This window comes from Hippopotamus amphibius, chromosome 5 (assembly GCF_030028045.1).
Source record: "Hippopotamus amphibius kiboko isolate mHipAmp2 chromosome 5, mHipAmp2.hap2, whole genome shotgun sequence".
Taxonomy (NCBI): domain Eukaryota; kingdom Metazoa; phylum Chordata; class Mammalia; order Artiodactyla; family Hippopotamidae; genus Hippopotamus; species Hippopotamus amphibius.
In genome coordinates this window covers 67,882,186-67,902,275 of record NC_080190.1, presented here as the reverse complement: position 1 = coordinate 67,902,275, position 20,090 = coordinate 67,882,186, and the positions used below count along the sequence as shown (strand labels likewise).

Genomic DNA, 20,090 nt, shown 5'->3' with positions numbered 1-20,090 from the left:
GCATGCTAACTCTTAGCTGCAGCATACACATAGGATCTAGTTCCCTGACCAGGGATCAAACCCAGGCCTCCTGCATTGGGAGCACAGAGTTTTAACCACTGCACCACCAGGGAAGTCCCTACTCGCTCATTTTAGTTTGCCACTATCTGTCATGAGGAAGTAAAATGTAAATGTCTTGAAGGTTGCCAAGAGGGCAAAAACAGACAGGTACATGGTACTTCAAACCAAGAAATAGATTATTCAGTTCCTTAGGGGGGCCAGAGGAGAATGAAGTTGTTTTGTTTTTATTTACTTATTTTGGCTGCTCAGCACAGAATGCAAGATCTTAGTTCCCCAATCTGGGATCAAACCCAGGCCCCCTGCATTTGAGAGCTTGGAGTCTTAACCACTGGACTGCCAGGGAAGTCCCTGAAGTAGTTTTTATAAGCATGGCCAAACCTATAGAAAGAAAAGGGCAGGACAGCCATGTACTGGGACCCTTAAAAAGACTGAAGAGATGTGATTCAGAGGAGATGGCCCTCTTGAGAAGGACCAGGTGGGGTTTTCTGTCAGCAGCTAGAATTCAAGTACTTGACTCCCTTCTTCAGTCACTGAAACACAAGGAAGTAAGTTGGTTTTCACACTGCAACACATAATGGATTGTTTCAGTGAGAACTGGGTCATGATAGGGTATGAAAAAAGTTTGAAAGTCATTTTGAAGAAAAATTTAGGTATGCTTGGTATGTCACTCCAGATTCTGTGAATCAGTCTTGGGTATGGTGCAATAAATATTAACACTGTATGTGATAACAGACTTAAGTTAGAAGGTACTTGCTGCTTGTGAATATAAGGATGTAAAACATTTCATCATTAATGTTTAGGGTTCCTATTCATTCACTTAGATCAAAATGTAAACAAAAGCAGCTAAACTAACTTGAGCAAGCTAGGACTTTAAAGAGCTTTATTAGTATTCACAGATTTAAATTTATGCTATTAAGAGTAGAACATCTCAGAGTAGTGCTCTTAACCTAGGACCTATAGCTTAGGGGAGAGAGGGAATCAGAGGTCAAATATTATACTGTGAATGCTAATTTGGGAGGGCACTGGGAAAGCTTAAAGTCCAGTGCTAGATCAGTGCTTCTCACACTTTGTGATACAACTCTTGTAAAAGTAGGTTCTGATTCAGAGGGTGGGTGGTGGGCTGGATACTTCCATCTCACTAAATGTGTTCAAAGGAGTTGGTGAAGTGAGCTTCATTGAACATGGCTTTCTACATTTTTTTCATACTCACCTTATAGGGTTGTGAAAATTATTTCATATCCAGATGAGGAAATTGAGGCACAGAAATAACTCTCCCAATTTACAAAAAGTTGGTGAATGGCAGAACTAAGATTTTTTACCCAGGACTGAGTGAGTCTATAGGTTGTTTTTGAGAAACTCTATAGTAATAGCCTCTGGTAATGATACTCAGGTACACTTTGTCAGACTAAGTCTTAGAAAACTAGAAATAACCTACTTCTCTCTTATTACTGTATTTCAGGTAATCAATATCTGTTTTTACCACCAAACCGTTATATTTTCCATGGCGCTGAGGTATATTCAGACTCTGAAGATGATGTCTTATCCTCTAGTTCTTGTGGCAGTAACAGTGATAGTGGAACATGCCAGAGTCCAAGTTTAGAAGAACCCATGGAGGATGAAAGTGAGATTGAAGAATTTTATAATGGTTTGGAAGATGATGCTGACGTTAATGAGAGAGTGGGAGGAACTGGATTTGGAGCTAATGGAGGTAATCAAGAGGCAGTTAATGAAGTATCCATGAAACAGGAAGCAACAAGCATTAACTATCCATCAAACAAATCATAATGTAATAATTGTCCAGGTACAGGAATTGCTCCACCAGCATTAGGATCTTTATTTAGCATGTCAAACTGAATGTTTACTCGTGAACTCAATAGAGCAAGGAAACCAGAAAGGTATAATATTTATAGACTGGTAAAACAGATCTTTTTTCCCCCATGGGTAATTTTTAACTTCCTGATTTCTTCTGTGCTTATACACTCAAACACTAACTTTTTTTTTTTTTTTTTTTTTAAAAAGGTACCTAAGTATCTTTAATCAGCTGTTGGACAAGACTTTCTTTTAAAGGTTCATTTGTATGATACATCCATATGTATATATAACTTTGTTTTTGCCTAGTGACTTTTCAACATTTTAAAATTTTCAAAAAGCCATTGGAATGTTAAATTAATGTAAAGGGAACAGCTTATCTAGACCAAAGAATGGTATTTTCACACTTTTCTTTGTGACGTTGAATGATTTGAAATCCTCAAATCTCTGTTCTGCTAAACTTTTGATTCTTTATTAGCACAATTACCTATTTTTAAACACTGGCATTTCCCAAAACTTGTGGCAGCTATACTTTTAAAAAAAATCTCATGACATGCAATGCGAGTAGAAGGAAGTCAACAACATGTGGGAGAGCACTCAATTGTCTTTGCTTTTTAAAGTGAGACTTGGTGCTGACAGTTTCAGGAATACTGTATTGTTCAAGTGAAGATGGCTTTTGTACTTCCTGTGGACATGTAGTAATGTCTATATTGGCTCATAAAACTAACCTAAAAAAACAAATAAATGCTTTGGAAATGTTTCAGTTGCTTTTTAGAAACAATAGTGCCTGCTTGGGTCCCCTTAGTTTTGAGAATATATGCCATTGTTGTTTAAATACCTATCACTGTGGTAGAGCTTGCAATGATCCTTTCCATAAGTGTTAAACTGCCAAGATGTGAATTTGCAAAGCCTTTATGCATCAATAATAATGGTACTTCACCTGGGGAGAGTGTAATATTTTCGACTGTTGCCTTTTCCCCCCCATTAATGAGAGCAACAGACCCCTAATTACAGTTCCAAAGCCAGTAAGTACATGTTTCCTGTTGGGAGGATTTGGTGTAATAAACACCAAACCGTTAGCCTAGTATTATGGAGATGAACGTGATGTAACTTGTAATAGCAGAATAGTTAATGAAACTAGTTCTATAATGTCTTTATTTAAAAGCTTAGCCTGCCTTAAAACTAGAGATCAACTTTTTCAGCTGCAGAAGCTTCTAGCCTTTCAAAACACACTGAGAATTTATTTTGCAGACCTCTCCTTAACATTGCTTTCAAAGTAGTCCTATGTTGTTTTAGTATTTATTACAATTTAACAAAAAGGGTTTGAAATATAGCTGTTCTTTACGCATAAAATACCCAGCTAGGACCATTACTGCCAGAGAAAAGAATTTTATTGAATGGCCATTTCCCTACCTAAATGATGTCAATCTGAATTTATTTGACTACACTAAAGAACGCAGTATATTTAGTTTTACATTTGCATGATCTGTGTTTGTGCTATAGATGATATTTTAAATTGAAAAACTTGTTTTAAATTATTTTTACAGTGAAGACTGTTTTCAGCTCTTTTTATATTGTACATAGTCTTTTATGTAATCTACTGGCATATGTTTTTGTAGACTGTTTAATGACTGGATATCTTCCTCCAACTTTTGAAATACAAAACCAGTGTTTTATACTTGTACACTGTTTTAAAGTCTATTAAAACTGTCATTTGACTTTTTTCTGTTAACTTACATTGTTTATCTCATACTACATTTCTTCATTCAGTTTATATATATATCAGTCTCATCAGAACAGTACTTAAAACACTGAAAGTGCTGGTTGTAGCAACTGGTGCATCACCAAAGGTTTCAAAATTAGTATTTCAACCATTTTAGGCCAGGAGCCTTGCCTTTTCCGCTCATTTAACCCTGCCTAAGAATAACTAACTTGACATATGAAAGATTTGACAAAGGCACTTTTTGACCCAGCACTTTGGGATTAAGGGGACAAGAGGGAATGGTGGAAAAGAAATGTAGTGAACTCAAGAACCCACGTGCTATTACAATCCTGTGTCTAAACACAAGGAGTGGACAAAAAATGACTGTAGATCACATTTTTGGTATGAACTTTCTGAGACTGACCCACCCAGAACCCTACTATTCAAGAGAGCGGGAACATGCCCCCTTTACAAAGATGTAATGAATAAATCTTGACTGGCAGTTTCCTGCTCTCAGGTCTCTTGCCTTCCTCCCCAGCAAACTTTTGCTCTTTTTTGTTTTTTATTTCAGTTCAAAACAAAAAAAACCCTCTCTGCCCTGTGTGTATCTTGTTTGCACTAGAAAAATTACCTGTAAAATCCCATCCTTAGATGTTATTAAAAATAAGGAACTGTGACATCATTCCATATATGCAGGTAGTTTATACCTTAAAAAGGAGGGTACGTGGTCATTTTAAGTAGTCAAGTATCTGGCAAGACCTGATTTAATTAAAGCCATGTATTCAATGCTGTTTCCACTTCTCTTGTATCATATATTCCACTGATGCAATACCCTCATCAATGGCACATGATTTAATTAGCATCTTCCTTACTGGTACAAAAGATAATGATGCACCTTCACCCACCTGCTAAGCATTATTTTATAAATTTTATTTGAAACAAGCTCTCCCCACTCCTTAAGCCTTAGGATGCTAGCAGAAATGTGGAGAAATGGTCTAATGACACCCCCCGCCCCCAACCCTTTTAAGTGACTCTCAGTTGGGTTTAAAGATCACCTGGGAAGTTTCTGAAAGTAACCTGAGCATCACCTCTTAGAGATGACATTTAATTGGTCTAAGGTGGGGTGGGGCTTGTACGTAGTATTAAAAAGTAGCCCCAGGTGCTTCAAAAGTATAGTAAGGGTTAAAAAGGTAAAGGAATAGGGGAGTTCCCTTCTGCACTTAACACTCCATTTCCAGGGGCTAGCCCAACAGATAGCGTAAGGTAGACTTACATAAAACAGACTGAATAATTTAGAAAGGAGGCCAAAACTCCATAAGGAGTTTGGATGGCCCAAATGCAAAACAGGTTGGGGATCCGGAAGAGGCAGGACCATTTGCCCTTGCTTTCAGAGAACTCGCCATATGCAGGGGAAGTCTGTCTTATGCATATTACACTTCATCAAAATACTTTCTGTTAAACTAAATGCAGTGAAAATAATCTACAAGGAAGGCAACCCTTGTCAGAAATCAACCCTAATGAGTGGTCCTTATGAGTGGGCCCTATGCAAAGGCTGGGGCTCCTAATTTAGGTCTCAGTTTTGAAAACTACATTCTGTTTTTATTTCATGCCAATTTAAAGGTATGTTTTGGTTCTACTGCCTTCTCAGTCTAAACAATGGCTGTTGGTTAAAATTACTAATGACTTAGGAGAGCTAAAAACATACAATTGCTCTTACAAATAGGTCTATGTGGAGGCCAAATACGTTCTAAAGTTTAGGGAAGTCAGTAATCATGGTCCTTATAATTTAGTGAACTCAGTATTTGCCTACTTTCTATCTATAAAGCTCGGTATTTTTGTTACTTTTTAAAAACCAAATGGCAGTTCGAAAAATCTTCTTCAATGGTATTTTAATTTTCTACCATGAATCTCCCTGCTGTTAATTCTGCTGTAGGTCTGCAGCAACAGAAAGGAAAAGAATATCAGACTTACCTAAATTATGCCTTGTACTGTTGTGTTCCCAGATACGATGTCAGGCCCTTGTTAAAATGTTTGTTCAAGGAACTCCACCTGTATTAATCCAAAGTGGCAGCTATTTCACAGAGGAGCTTCATAGCAAACAGAGGTTACTAAAAAAAAAAAAAAGCATCTGACAAACATCTGTTTTCGATGTGAACAATCAATATCCCCAAGGAATGGATGTGCAGGGAGACAGTATAATATCAGCTACATGGAGGAATTTTCATTGGGAAAAACGTATTTTGAGAAAAATTATTAAGGCTTCTATCTATAAAAAGACATTTATGGTCTACCAAAGTTTGTTAAGTTAAACTACGGAAAAGTACAGGTCCACAATCCCTTCTCTGAAACTCTTTGCCTTTTGGAATTACGAATGTTTAAAGCACACATAATGTAGCACTCCATGGAGGTCTGAGGCAGCACCTAGATCAAACACAGAAAGTAATCAAACACATTAACACTGTCACTGTACAATGTACAAATAGTCCCATTTAATATCATAAATAACCTCAACAATTCAGATCAGATTTTGCTGCCAAATTATGTACAGTTTCTTTTTTTCAGAATTGTTTTGGATTTTAGAATTACAGATAAGAGACTTGGATACCTATAATAAATAGACAAATTTGTATGGGAATGGGAACTATCAATCCAAAATTTAAGAGACCTTCCCTGAGACATTAATTATTCTTTTTGAACCTTATATGAGAACCAATGAAAGTTTAAATATTAAACTAACAAATCTTTATTATTTAAAGTTTTCATGTCATTTTAAAAATAAATGTAAAAATAAATATTTTCATATAGCAGAAAGTCACATGTGTTGCATCACTCACTGTTAATTTAATGACAGGAGATAAGTAAGCATCAGCACCATAAAACTGTTAAAATTTTTTTCTTAAAATTCAAGTAAATAGTTCTAAAGCACTGAGAATTCTGTTTAAATAGCAACGTGCAGCATCAGTAGTTTTTAAAGCTATAACCCAGTGATTGGTTCTCATAGTAGTCAATGATTGTATTCCTGGCAACTGTAGGACACAGTTCTTCCATTACTAAATATTAAGCTTTCTGATAACCTCCCATTTATCAATAGTATCTCAAAATTCACAAAAGGAAAGAACTATAAGTTATTTAGATAACTCCTCCTTGTAATTTAGATTTGCACAAGGATATTTCTAGCAAAAAAGCAAAGACCGTACTTTAACCATACTAATCTTCTGCTTTCATAGATTCTCAAAATAAGATTTAAATCATAATTTTTAACCATTAAAAGTCAGCTCAGTTCAATTACAACCATAGAAACTGTACTGGTATCAGAACATAACTATTTTATTACAAAACTTAACATTATTTACAAAATGAAAAAATAATCAAATGACTATTGCAGGCCAAAGTTAAAGGTTTTTCACCCGTGATTGAAGAAAAATTAAGCAACATTTCATGCACTCACACACCAGATCACTTGTGAAATATGCAAACTCTTAAAATTCATGTTAGTAAAACTTCAATGTATTCACAATACTTATGTTTATTGGAAGATGGCAAAAGAAAAAAAAATCCATGGTTCTATACAGTAAGTTTAATATTAACACAGTTTGTTCATTTCCTTTAATATTTTTTGGCTTTCATGAATACTCATCGCATTGAACATTTTGCAAGAATTATAATAGTACCTCTGTCACCTTGCTGAGTTCATCACCACGAGAAAAACACAAATAATTAGTTTAATGCTTTTGCAGTAAACTGAACAGTTATAACTCCAAAGTTATATTAAACTGAAGCCTTCATTGTGATCAATAGCTTGGATCAGTTTAGAGCGTAGAGTTTCTTTGTCTGTATATTTTGGAAGATCCAGGAGATTAAAACAGGTATGGGAAACTGGGAGATATTCCTCACCACCTCCTGTTGACTGGATGACTAGTATTAGACTCTTCATACCAAGAATAGGAATGCGATCACTACCTGTCAAAAATACTGCCAAGAAAAAAGTCGTTGAGCCAACTACTTTCATCAAAACAACAATATGGAGTATCAAGTTATTAAGACAATCACTCTAGCAAAGCTTTACAGTAACATTTGCTCTAATGTGCAAGCCTATCTCCAGAATTTGTGGAGGCATGATTTTGAGACATAACCAAACTATTTTTTTCTTTAAAAGCGTATTCTTAATATTAGCACAAAGGAGATGCTTAATGTTTGACATGAATGACTACTGTCTCCAAAAAAAAATTTTGAGAGCCCTTCTTTTTGAAAAGAAAAGCCATTTAGAACTAGTTTACAAACAAAATGCAGTTTTGATTATGATTCCTTTTTCTACTGGTCTTGTTTCTGTAATTTTTAAACAGAAAAATATATATATACATATAATTGGCAGCCAAAACTCAAATTGCTTATGAATGACCTGTAACCCTATGATATGCAAAACAGACACAGATTAGGCTATAAATAAGAACAGTCCTGGAATAGAAAAGTTCTGTTTTTTACACCAACCCCCAAAGTTTTCATGCAGAAGCAAAGAGAAAGAGAAAATGAAGACTGAGCACAGAAAAGAGCTATACTGCAGAGATCTTTTTAGGAATTCTAAAAGGAATTACATCCATAGTTTATTGTAATCAGTGTTATAATCAGTGTTTTCTTTCATTTGAAAGAACCAATTCTATTTTGGAAGCAAACTGAACTTAGCTTTCAGAATAAGAAAACATGTAATAAAGAATGTAGATTAAAAAAATTATTCTGAAAATTAAAAACAGGACCTTGGAATAATACTATAAGGAAAAAACCTTATCTACCAAAGTGAATCAACTAATATCCTGTGAGAGTAAATTTAATAATTAGATTCCATTCTCATAAAACAAAGAACTAATCAGAAATACTTACACAAAAATTGTTTCTTCTTTTCCAATGGTAATTCGTGAAATACTTCCCAAAACATTTTTATTGTAGGATGTTCTGCCCAATATTCTCCTTTGTATTCTGTATTCTAAAAACAACATAACCTTTTATTAATATTAAGGGATATTAGTTTTATCTTGAATCTGACAAACTGGCTTCCTTAACACATAAAGCTAACATTGTTCAGGAGTTTGAAACTCATGTGATTCAGCTCATTACTTACTACTACTTGGGCATTTTGCAACTTGGAACTATTAGTTCCAGGGAAAAGGGAAGAAAATATGTATGATTCAGCAGAAATGTCTCCCCCCACCCCCCAATTCAAAGAACATGTGATAGGATTGTAATATCTTCCATAGTAAATATCTAAAGGATAAACCAGAATTACTAAAATAAATTTTCCTATATTGATGAACAGAAGTCATACTAATTGTTTTGTATTATTCTATCTTTAAAAAATTCTAAGAGCAGCACTAATAATTTTCTGTGCTAGTTTCCAAGATGGCCTTCAAAGATCTCTGCCTCCTGCTATTCATGCCCTTGTGTAGTCCCCTCACACACAGAATAGGCCTGACCTCTAATCATTAGAGGCTAGATCATAAAAGCTGTGGCTTTAGCCTCTTTGATCACTCTGAGGGGGAGCCAGTTGCCTTTACACGAGGACATTCTAACAGCCCTATGGAGAGGTCCCCATGGTGAGATTCTGAGGCTTTTGGTCAACAGCCATGTGAATGAGCCATCCTGGGAGGGAAATTCTTCCTTAAGTCTTCAGATAAGGACAGTAAATGTTCAATGTCATCTTTAAGCCACTATGTTTTGGGGTAATTTGCAACAAAACAGCTAATACGTTTCCCCTTTAACACAGCACTCCTTTCTTTGTTCACCAGGCTAATATCTGTTTATCCTTTAGGGTTCAGATTAAATGTTACCTAGTTCATTCACTGACTCATTTAACAAATATATAATGAACTTTAGTCAAAGTCTGGTGCCCTGGGGAAACTTCAGTGAACACTGTTCTTACTTACCTGGTGGACATTACCATCTAGTGAGAGGCTTTCCCACTTTGTACAGCCTAGGTCAGGTTTCTCCTTACATACCATTCACTAAACTCTCTTCCTTTTTATTCATCACAGTTCAATTATTTAATGTCCAGCTTCCTTACTAGAGGACAAAGACCTCTACAGGTCTTCCTTACTAGAGCACAGATGTCTCAATCTTATTTACTGATGTCTTCCTAATCTCTTGCATTAGTACCAGGCATCCAATGGGGCTCAATGAATTTGGGACTCTATTTGTAGCCATGATTATCTCAATGACTGAACTCTTGAGAAATCCACAACATATCTGCTATTAATTTACAGAGGTTTGGAGAAAATAGTTTGAATTCTAGAAATCAGCTAATGTATTAACTTGTTTGAATTGAAGTCTGTGCGCATGTTAGTGTGGAAATGAACAGAGGATGGCTAGTTTTTTCTTTTTTCTTAAACCTCAAGATGGTTCTGGGGAAATGTGTACACAGTCCTGATGAAGAAGAGCATTTAAAGTCACAAATCAGGACTTCTCTGGTGGCACAGTGGTTGAGAATCAGCCTGCCAATGCATGGGACATGGGTTCAATCCATGATCTGGTAAGATATCACATGCCTGAGCTCCACAACAAGAGAAGCCACCACAATGAAGAGTAGCCACCTGCTTGCTGCAACTAGAGAAAGCCCGGGTGCAGCAATGATGACCCAACACAGCCAAAAAATAAATTAAAAAATAAAAGTCACAAATCATAATCAATGAAATTATAATGAATCAGATATACAGTGGAAGAAACTAAGTACACTAAAATATACTAAAAAAATGTCCTGTCTTACTGAATGAACACTTCTATCAGTTATATCTTCAGACAAGGTATTAAGTACTTGCTGAGTGCCCTTCTAGGCACTGGGAATACAGCAGTGAACAAAGAGACCAAAAAATCTGCCTTGTATGGTGCTTACATTACAGTGGGGGGTAAGGAACAGCAGGCAGTAAAGACAAAAGAAAAATTTTATTTAGTCAAATTCAAAGAAGAAAAATAAAGGCAAAGAAGGGAGATGGGTGTAAACATGCAATTTTTAGTAAGTTATCCAGTGAAGGTCTCTGAAAAGATATACAGACATAAAGGAAGTGAGAGCAAGAAACATTTGGAATTTTTCTCTTCACAAGGTGAAGAGAATTCCAGGCCCAGGGAACAGGAAATAGGCCACAAGACTGGAGTGTTCCTGGAGGGTTCTAGGCTCAGCAAAGAAGCCAGTAAAGCTGAAGCAGAGTAAGAGGAGGAATGAAAGAAGAGGCAAGAAGGATAAACTGCGTAGGATCTAAAGTGTGAGGAGAGGTCATTACATTGTTTTCATTTTAGAGTGACTGGAGGTGGAGGTGCATTTCCACTGGGGTATCCTTAAAGTCAATACAGCTTTCTCTTCAGCAGATCAATTTACCCCAAAAAAGAAATCTTCAATCTCCTTCCTGGAGGATTTAAGCCTGGATACCAGCTTTCTGAGTGCCAGCCTCAGTTCTACCTGTTTTCCCAGATTCTAAAGCCTCCCTACAGAGCTGTATTTTGTTGAGTAGGAAAGCAGATACTAATAATTCCTTAAATTAGCTGTGAAGTAATTCTATTGCTTTTAGCCCAACCCTGCATCCCTGCCATTAGCACAACGTGCGAATTCCAAAGCCTTTCAGAGATTCTACAGTGTGACACGAGTTGCCTCTTGACAACTCTCTCCCTCTGGAGGCTTAAAAATTCAATTTTCTTTGTTCTAAGTCACTCAACTCCTAATTTTTTTTTAATTTAAAATTCTTACTCCCAAAATTATTATGCAGTAAAATGGATTTTCTCTGATGTGTGTGTAGTTCTATGGAGTTTTAAACACAAGTATAGATAAATCACCACCACAATCAGGACATTGAACAGAGTTCCATCACCCCAAAGAACTCTCTTTCTTGTGTTACCCCTCTGCAGTCACACTCCCTCCATCCCTAGCCCCTGTTCACCATAGTTTTTGGCTTTTCAAGAATGTCATATAAAAGGAATCATATGGTATGTAATTCTCTGAGAGTGACTTCTTCCACTCAGCATAAAGACTCAGTCATTCTCAGGTGTAGCATGTATCAACAGTGTGTTCTGTTTTAAGGCACAGTAGTATTCTACTGTATGGATGTAGTATAGTTGGTTTATCCATTCACCCACTGAAGGACATCTTGTTTCCAGTTGTTGACTCGTTTGCAGATTTTTAAAAACATAATTTAAAAAAACCTGTAGTAAAATACACATAATCTGAAGCTTATCATCTTAACCTTTTTAAAGTGTACAGTTTGTTAGCATTAAATACATTCAAACTACATGCAACCATCATCACCTTCCATCTCCAGAAGCTTTTCATCTTGCAAAACTGAAACTCTGTACCCATTAAACAATAACCCCATTCCTTCCTTCTTTACAGATTTTTGTGTGAACATAATATCTAGGAGTGGAACGTATGTTTTTAACTTTATGAGAAAATGTCAAACTGTTTCCAAAGTGGCTGTATCATTTGAATTCTCAACAGCAATGTGTGAGTCCCCAGTGTTTTGTATCCTTGTTAGACTTAGTACTTCTTTATGTTAGCTAAACTTATTGACAGGTACACAGTATAGAACTACTAATGCAAAAGCTGTATCAGAGGTTACTAGATTACAAAGATGGAAAAATGTACAGGCCAACCCTGCATACATCTTTCTCTTGATCTAACCTAGCACTTTTTACTAAATGTTCATCTGAAAAAATATCTGAGTAGTACTTGTACAGAAAAGAAGGAAAAGAAAAAGGTTGTTAAAAAAATTCCCAATCTTCTCCCTAAAGTTTCCTGTATTGGTTAAGGCATCAGTAATGAAGATCATGAGTATTATTGATTCTCTGCTAAAAAAAATTTAACATTGAGACTAATCAGAAAAGAAGGAAACAAAGACCTTAAGCACTGTGAGTGCTTTTCATAATGGTTTTCCTAGGATTGAGGCAGAATGAAAACCCATTCAGTTTTAGCTGGGGCGTCTACCCAGCCTCTATCATAGATGACATTTTTCTGTATGAATACCACCAATACCCAGAGATAAAAAATGCTATCTAATTCATACACAATTAAAATTCATTCATTGTGGAGTAAGAAGGATACAGTGTTTTCCTATGAAAATGATAGTACTAAATAGTGTAAAATGCAAAACAATAAATGAAAAGGACAAGATTTCCATCAACAAGCCATGTTTTCCTTTTGCCTTTACATTTAAGCAGTACCACAGATTTGTTTTCCCCTACCTTTTCCAGTTCCTTCCAATCATAATTTGTATTTCCAATAACCATTGCTTGTAGTTCATTAGGCTGGAAGAGCTGAAGCACTTTGCCTCCACAGACCTTATGAAAGCCCGCATGAAAAGCATCAAATAAGGAAGCCACTGATTTATTGAATATGTAATCCACATAAGCATCAACAAACTCCTGCCTGGAAATGAAAAAAACACGCACGCACAGAATATAAAAATCATTTTTTATAGAGAATACATGTAGTCTTATTAAAACTTTGAGTGCTGCTGTACTTTTTGCTACTTATGTATAAAACTGAGAAAGTATGAGTAGGGTTCAAAGGGACAAAGTCTTTATGAAGAAGTCTATCATTCTTTCTATATAAAAATCTGGTGTATCTATGAGGCATGCAGACAATTTCTCATTCGCAGCCATTCTTAGGCTATTTCTAAATGAAAGATGTCATTTCCTAATGGGAAGAATGACGATACAAATGGCTATCAGAAATATCTTTAAATTATTCACAAATTATTGATAATTTATATGTACCACTCCACATACATCCCTAAAAAGAATAATCTGTTAAAAATACTAGGTGATTAAAAAAAAATGAAAGCTTTGGGATTCAGACTATTTGACAGACTACAGTCTGTTTTTCCTTTGGTTTCAAGGAATCTGATAACACAATTTATTTAAAATAACTAAAAACCCAAGAGGGGCATTAAGTATTCTTTTAGGATAATCATTAACGTTTACAAGTGTAGTTTCTTTTCAAATGTATGTGTACATACATATAAATACACACATACACATGAACACTTCTGCTGCTTTTTTCCCTGTTAATACAAAAGGAAACTGTAATGAAAAAAGGAAATCTATTACCCAGTAATTAGAACTACAATTTTATTCAATTTGTTCTGTTAGCTACAAACACTTTACGCAGCTATCTGGTCAAACTAATAATCAGAATGGGTACTAGAGGATTTCAGCATTTCACACTCTTGTTTTCCAAATTAAAAAGGATAATTCTGTAAATGGGAATACCGGTAAATTTAGTCATCTACAAATAATCATTTTAGCAAATTTTAAAATAATTCCAAACTGAATTTACAAAGAGAAAAAAGAAAAAAAGATTAAAGAAGGTCATTATAAAATAAAATTGGGTGGCCCTAAGGAAAAATCAGTACCATATCCTTATCGGCATAAGGTTCTGATGAGAAGAAACAGATAATTTTGTAATGCATAATTTTATAATTCACCTAATTAGAAAGTCAAATTTATACTAGTTAAGCCTCAAGTACAAAAGGCTAAGTTGTTGTATGTGCTAACATTTTTGCCTTCAACACTTTCATTATTTAACTAGGACTGGTAGTACAAAGATCAAAATCCTTTAAATTACTCCTAAACTAATCTATGTCAAATAGTATTTGTTAGAAACTTAAAGATTTAGTCCAACAACAGAAACTTTAAAAGCTGAAAAAAAAAATCTTTCTAAATCATAGTCAAAGTTTTTCAAAACCAAGATTTTTTTAAAAAGGGCGAGTAGAAAGACCTAAAATTTTTTCACATTATTTTAAAAACAGATCTATTTTTATCAAAGTAAGAAATACATACAGTTTAAAATGTCAGAGTAATAATCCTAACAGCCAACATTTACTGAGCACATACACGTGCTAGGTACTATTCTAAGCATTTCAAAATTATTGCCTCATTTAATCCTCAAAATAACCCCATGAAGTAGGTACAATTTATCATCCCATTTTATAGAAAAAGAGATTGAGGCATGGAGAAATCAACTAATTCACCTAAAGTTACACAGCTTCTAAGTAGTAAAATCAGGATTATAAACATTTGGATCAAGTCCCTGGCAATTTGAAGAAAATTATTTGTTAACTCTTTTTGCTCTTCCTCCTGATATTTACCTTCAAGCTTCAACAACACAGTTCTATTGTTACTCCTTGATTTACAATTATAACTATTATCTGATGAATACTGAATATTGGTTCAATATTCATTATTAACATTTTTATCATTATAAATATTGAGTTAGGGAGTATTCTATGATTAGTTTTCTTAAAAAGAACTTTTGTTTCCCTTAGGTTGCTACTTCATCTCCAACAGAAATGTCTGAGATTCTGCATATATACAAATGTTTTCATACACCACATACTTGATAGTTGGCAATATAGAATTCTATGTTAAAAGTAATTTTCTCCCACATTTTTGATCTCCTGGCTTCAGTGTCATTCTTTAGAAGTCTGATGTTATTTTGATTCTTAATTCTTTGGGTATGGTCTGCTTTTTTTCCTGAAAGGTTTTAGGGTCACTTTTTCATTGGGTTTTGAAATTTCATGTATTTTGCCTTGGCATGTTTTCTCAGTTCCCACGCTTTCAATTTTAAAAGGCATGTCAAGTTTGTTTTGGTACCTTTTTTTTTTAAACAAATTTCGTTCATTCCATTTCTTTCAATAATTTTTTTTTTCAGTTTTTAATAGTATCCTTATGGATGCTACTCATCATTTTGAGGATACTGATTTCAATTTTTATTGAAGTTCTGTTTTTCATCCTGCACTGTTTCTGTTTCCTTGGTATTCTTTTTTACTGTTTTGGTCTTTCCTTAAACATCTACTGATCTTTGGTTATTCATTTACATTTAAAAGGCAGTTTTCCCAGAGAAGAATCCTCCAATACACAGTGTCAAGGAGGAGGGAACTGTAAACTCTCACTTAATCTCCCTGTTTCCATTTCAACCCTTTGCCCCTGGCTGTGCCTAACTGTTCTCAAATCTACAGTTCCTTCAGTTCAATCTCCCCATAAGTTAAACTTCCAATCTGCCTAGGCTGGAGAGGTCAAGTTGCTAGGCTACTTGTGTACTAACGGAAATGGGTTTCTAACTGCTTCTTGTTACAGCCAATCTTTCTGTTTACAGCTTCCCCTTAAAACTCCATATACTTTTTTATCTATTTTTTATTCTCAATGCCTGACCCTTTGTTCTGCAATATGAACTGTCTGCCTTCTTGGCTCCCAGTCCATCTTATGTTGCAGCTTTTTCTGGCTGGCTAAAGTTAGGTACCATCGCTTTTTAGCTTCCAAAAATGTGTTTGTTGTTGTCTTCCTCTCCCTTCTGTTTGTTCTTGTTGTTAATGATCTTTTTATCCCTTAATTAATGTCTTAAAAGAAGCAAAAGGAAGATTGATTACGTCCTTACCATTCAAAAAGTATGCTTTATCTGAGTAAAAACTTAAGGTTGTGACATACTTCTAAATACAGAAGAAAATGCCTAATGAATCTTATTTACTACCACTGATGCTGCTATAATTCACTTACCGATTTTGTTTGTTAACAGCTGTGTCTGCACCATTTAGAACCAGTTCTTTCACTTCTGTTGCACCAAAGTTTTCAACTGTGATCTATTAATTTAAATTTTTAAAAAAAGTCAATGTCAGACTCAAAACTTATTATTTTAATAACCTACTATTATAATCTACCTTTCTCTCATTAAATATAAGAAGCAATAAATTTGAGGTAAAATTCTGCTACCATAAGCTTCTTTGTGAATTCTGCATAAAGCCACACCTAGAAATTTTCATCCTCTCTAGTAGTCTGAAATCCTACCTTGACTAACTAATTACAAATTATAAAGTGTTTCATTTGTTAAGAACAGGAAACTGAGTATTTATTTTGTGTAAAACTTCAGAAGGGTCATGACAGGAGTAAAATATTAGAAAGGATGTTTTCCTTGCACAAGTGATAGGCTCCAAATCAGAATGCATTCAGTTTAGACTAGCTATGCATTCTTCCCACATGATAGCTGCTACTCTTGTATTCCTCTTTGTTGCATTCTTAATTACAGGTGGTTTTTCCAGTTTGCCATTAATTTGGTTTATAAAGAGTCGATTATTTTGAAACTTTATTTCCTTTACTAGTGTGCTCATTTTCCTATAAATGTTACCATTCCCACCTTTGCATCTTTTCTCTTCCTATTCCCTCTTTTTTTGGAATACTATCCTCTTCTATTAAAACATTTTTTAGTACCCACTGTCTATAACACATTATGGTAGGAGCGGGATGATAAAAAATGAGTAAGTCCCTGCTCTAGAGTTCACTAATAAAGGAGGAGAAATGTGATATGTAAACAACTCATTATAATAAAATAAATGCTGTAATAGAGACACGAACAAAATGCTATCAGACCACAGAAGAAAGAAAGCTTACTTCTAACTAAAGGAAGTATTAAAAACCTTGAGGAAGAAATGTCATTTGAAAAGCACCTAGAAGGATGAGTAGGGCTCTGAAACATGAGGAGAGGGTGGAATTTCTGACTGAGGACAGAGTTTGAACAAAAGGATAGATATGAGAGTAAATATCAAAAAAAAAGGGATGCCCCTAAAAAACAGGGAAGGTAAGGTATATAAAAGAATACTGTGAGACATGACAAAACTTAATATAAATGCAAGGAATACAATGAAAGTTAGAAAGCCAGATCACAAATGTCTTTGAAGCCCATTCTAAAACTATTATTCTACAAGTAATGAAGAGCCACTAAATATGTCTGGGAAAGAAATGGCAGTGGGAAGGAATGTTTGAATTACCATAGTTCTTAATACACTAAACATTCACAAACTTGATGACTGATAAATTGGAAATTAAATTGCTTGGAACCCAATGCTTCAGTCAACTGAGATGATCAGTAAAGATTCAAGGATAACTGACATGGTTATAAGTGAATCGACTGAAAAGAACTAAAATTTCATAGTAAACAGAAGTCCAAGGAGGAATTAAACATTACTAAAATAAACTTTTTTCCCTTTCACTTTATCAAATTTTCTTAAAACTGTGCCAATGTGCCAATTCTTAAAATGATCAAAGAATAAACTTTTTTGAGGGGTCGCATAATTTTTTTGGCAAGTTGTGTGACAGCAGTGTATGGTGTATCTTATCAGCTTTGACCATAAAAACAGAGAGGACTGTTTAGGGTGGGGTGTCACGGGGGAGAAAACACAAAGTTTTTGAAAAGACAGGAAAAAAGAAAAACGGAAGGTTTTACCATTTTCCCAAGAGTCTAATTTATAATATTCAAATTGTTACTTCTGAAGTGCCTTATCATAATCCTTGCTCATTTTCTCTTCTTTAATTTTCTCTTCTTTAATTGTCAACTTATGCCAGATTCTCATTTGTCAATGGCTTTGCACGTGATTGGATGATTTATTGAGTATCCCTCTCAATGAATTAATGAAATTTTGCATCTTTTACAAGATTTGCAATTTCATTTTCCAAATAACATTCCAATGTATTTGGATTTGTATTGCATCCAACCGTAAGACAAAATAGGCAAGGATGAATGTTAGTGTGAAAGGGATGTCTGAGTGGGAATTAATCTTTTAGGTGGCAAATTCATGAGTGAATATTTTCATGTTACAATAGCCTTTGCTTCTCTAAACATTCTTGTAATTACAGACTCAAAAAATAAACACTTGAATAAAGAGGATGCCTTGTATTTGTAAAGAGCCTTAGGATAATGTTAAACACAGACTTTGAAGTCACAGACCTGGATACAAATACTATCTCTGAAATGTGATGATTATTTGCTGTTTTCTTCATCTGTAAAATAAGAATAATAATACCAATTTCTTGGGATTATGAGGATTAAATGAAATAATGCATGTACTGTGACTAGCATATAGTTAATGCTCAATAAATGTTAGCTAAAGGGTTAAGAATTCCATACATCAAAATAAAGAGAAACCATAAGGCACAGCTGATAAATAAAAGGGATGATGAACAACCAGCTACACTGTCTTTCCATCTTACCGTAAAATTAAGACAAAATGTTTCCTCAACATCATCTTCTGGATAATCCAGCAATTGTTGCATGCTTCTGAAAAACAATATATATGTTTCTTTGAAGTAAAATATTATTGAGTATTTTGACTATTTTGCTTATGACTAAGAATATATTTCCCATTCATTCTTGATCAAATCCTTTTGTTAATACGTACTTTTATGTTTGTTTCAGAATATTGGATGCACAATGGCAAACTTACAGTGTTGAAGAAAAAAAAAACCTACTCTAAGGTTTTTGTCTCTTCTTTTGAATACAAAGGCCATGTATCCACTCATTTTCAACACTTGTTCTTATTTATATATAATTTTTATTCCTAAAGAAACTTTATATATTCCACTTAGGAATGAAGGTGATTAAAAGTAAAAGTCCAAATAAATCATTTAACTACATTCAGGTGACATTACCTTCCTAAATTTATTATCTGATATTCACAAAGTATTGTTAAACTAAAAATTCAGCACATGGTTTTATATACATAATTCTTTCAGGAGAAAATTCTCAGTCTGAGTAGCACAATGAGTTTTCCTTTATGAGAAGGGCTATTAGCTTATTTTGGAAATTCAACAAGAACAACAGAAACATATTTATTCCTAAAAAGAAATCTTCTGTACATTCCTCATTTCCTAATTTCTAAACCCCACTCCTGCCACTTTTTACAACTAACCTCCCAACATCAGGCACTAGTTCTTTCAAATCATCCAGGGATGGCTTCTTTTTTAGCAGTTTCTTATATAAAGCCAAAGGAAAATGGAGGTCCACAATAGTAAAATTATAAATTGCTAATCCACAGATAACACCAATCAAGTGGAACAAATCACTGTCTTCAAATGTCTAAAAATATAAGGGAAAAAAAGTAAAGACTTGTTCTCCATGTTAAAACATTAAATTTTTTCTGATTACAAAAACACATACTTGTGGTAGAAAATTTTGGCGATAAAGAAAAAAAATAATAACAGGAAAAAAGTTCATTCTCATTCCTATATCCCTGGGACAATATCACTGTTAGTATTTCTGCACATTTCCATTCAATGTATTTTCAAGGACAGACAAAATTAAAATCTAGTTGAGATGATACTATACTCATAATGTCACAACTGGCTTTTTCCCCCAGAAATACAATCGTTTTCACATCATTAAACATTACATTAATAAATGAAATGATTACTAGAACTTTTTTCCTCTCATTTAGTTATACACATTCAAAATTTGGGAAATAAAAAGCCTAAAGAAGAAAATGAATTAAACACCTATATCCAACCACTTAGAAACACCCAGAAACAAAGATTTTAAAAAATTTTAATGTATTTCCATCTACTATAAGTTCAGAAGAATAATAATTTAAAACATATCATATTTAAGGTTTGCTCATTTTTCTAATTGCAAGTATTTTCCTATGTCATTAAACAGTCTTCCAGAACATGATTTTTAATGGCTGCACATTATATCACAAAAAAGTACCATGGCTTGCTAAATTAACTA

At 34.3% G+C, this 20,090-nt stretch overlaps 2 protein-coding genes across 19 annotated transcripts in view; one reads left to right on the top strand and one right to left on the bottom strand.

Annotated features, from left to right (window-relative positions):
- Positions 1–3,588, top strand: part of SIRT1 (sirtuin 1) — a 62,749-nt gene extending 59,161 nt beyond the window's left edge. For all 9 annotated transcript variants that reach the window (XM_057734441.1, XM_057734445.1, XM_057734442.1 and 6 more), the window contains one exon: positions 1,520–3,588. In XM_057734441.1, coding sequence (XP_057590424.1) covers positions 1,520–1,845 — 326 coding nt within the window. In that variant the 3' untranslated portion in view covers positions 1,846–3,588. The remainder of the gene's footprint in view (positions 1–1,519) is intronic.
- HERC4 (HECT and RLD domain containing E3 ubiquitin protein ligase 4) overlaps positions 1–20,090 on the bottom strand; it is a 137,453-nt gene that overhangs the window by 1,744 nt on the left and 115,619 nt on the right. For 9 of the 10 annotated variants that reach the window (XM_057734433.1, XM_057734435.1, XM_057734430.1 and 6 more), the window contains 6 exons: positions 19,276–19,442; positions 18,578–18,644; positions 16,094–16,176; positions 12,782–12,965; positions 8,447–8,549; positions 5,688–7,543 (listed from right to left, as the gene is read on the bottom strand). In XM_057734433.1, coding sequence (XP_057590416.1) covers positions 7,335–7,543; positions 8,447–8,549; positions 12,782–12,965; positions 16,094–16,176; positions 18,578–18,644; positions 19,276–19,442 — 813 coding nt within the window. In that variant the 3' untranslated portion in view covers positions 5,688–7,334. The other variant, XR_009053675.1, reaches the window with a different exon arrangement.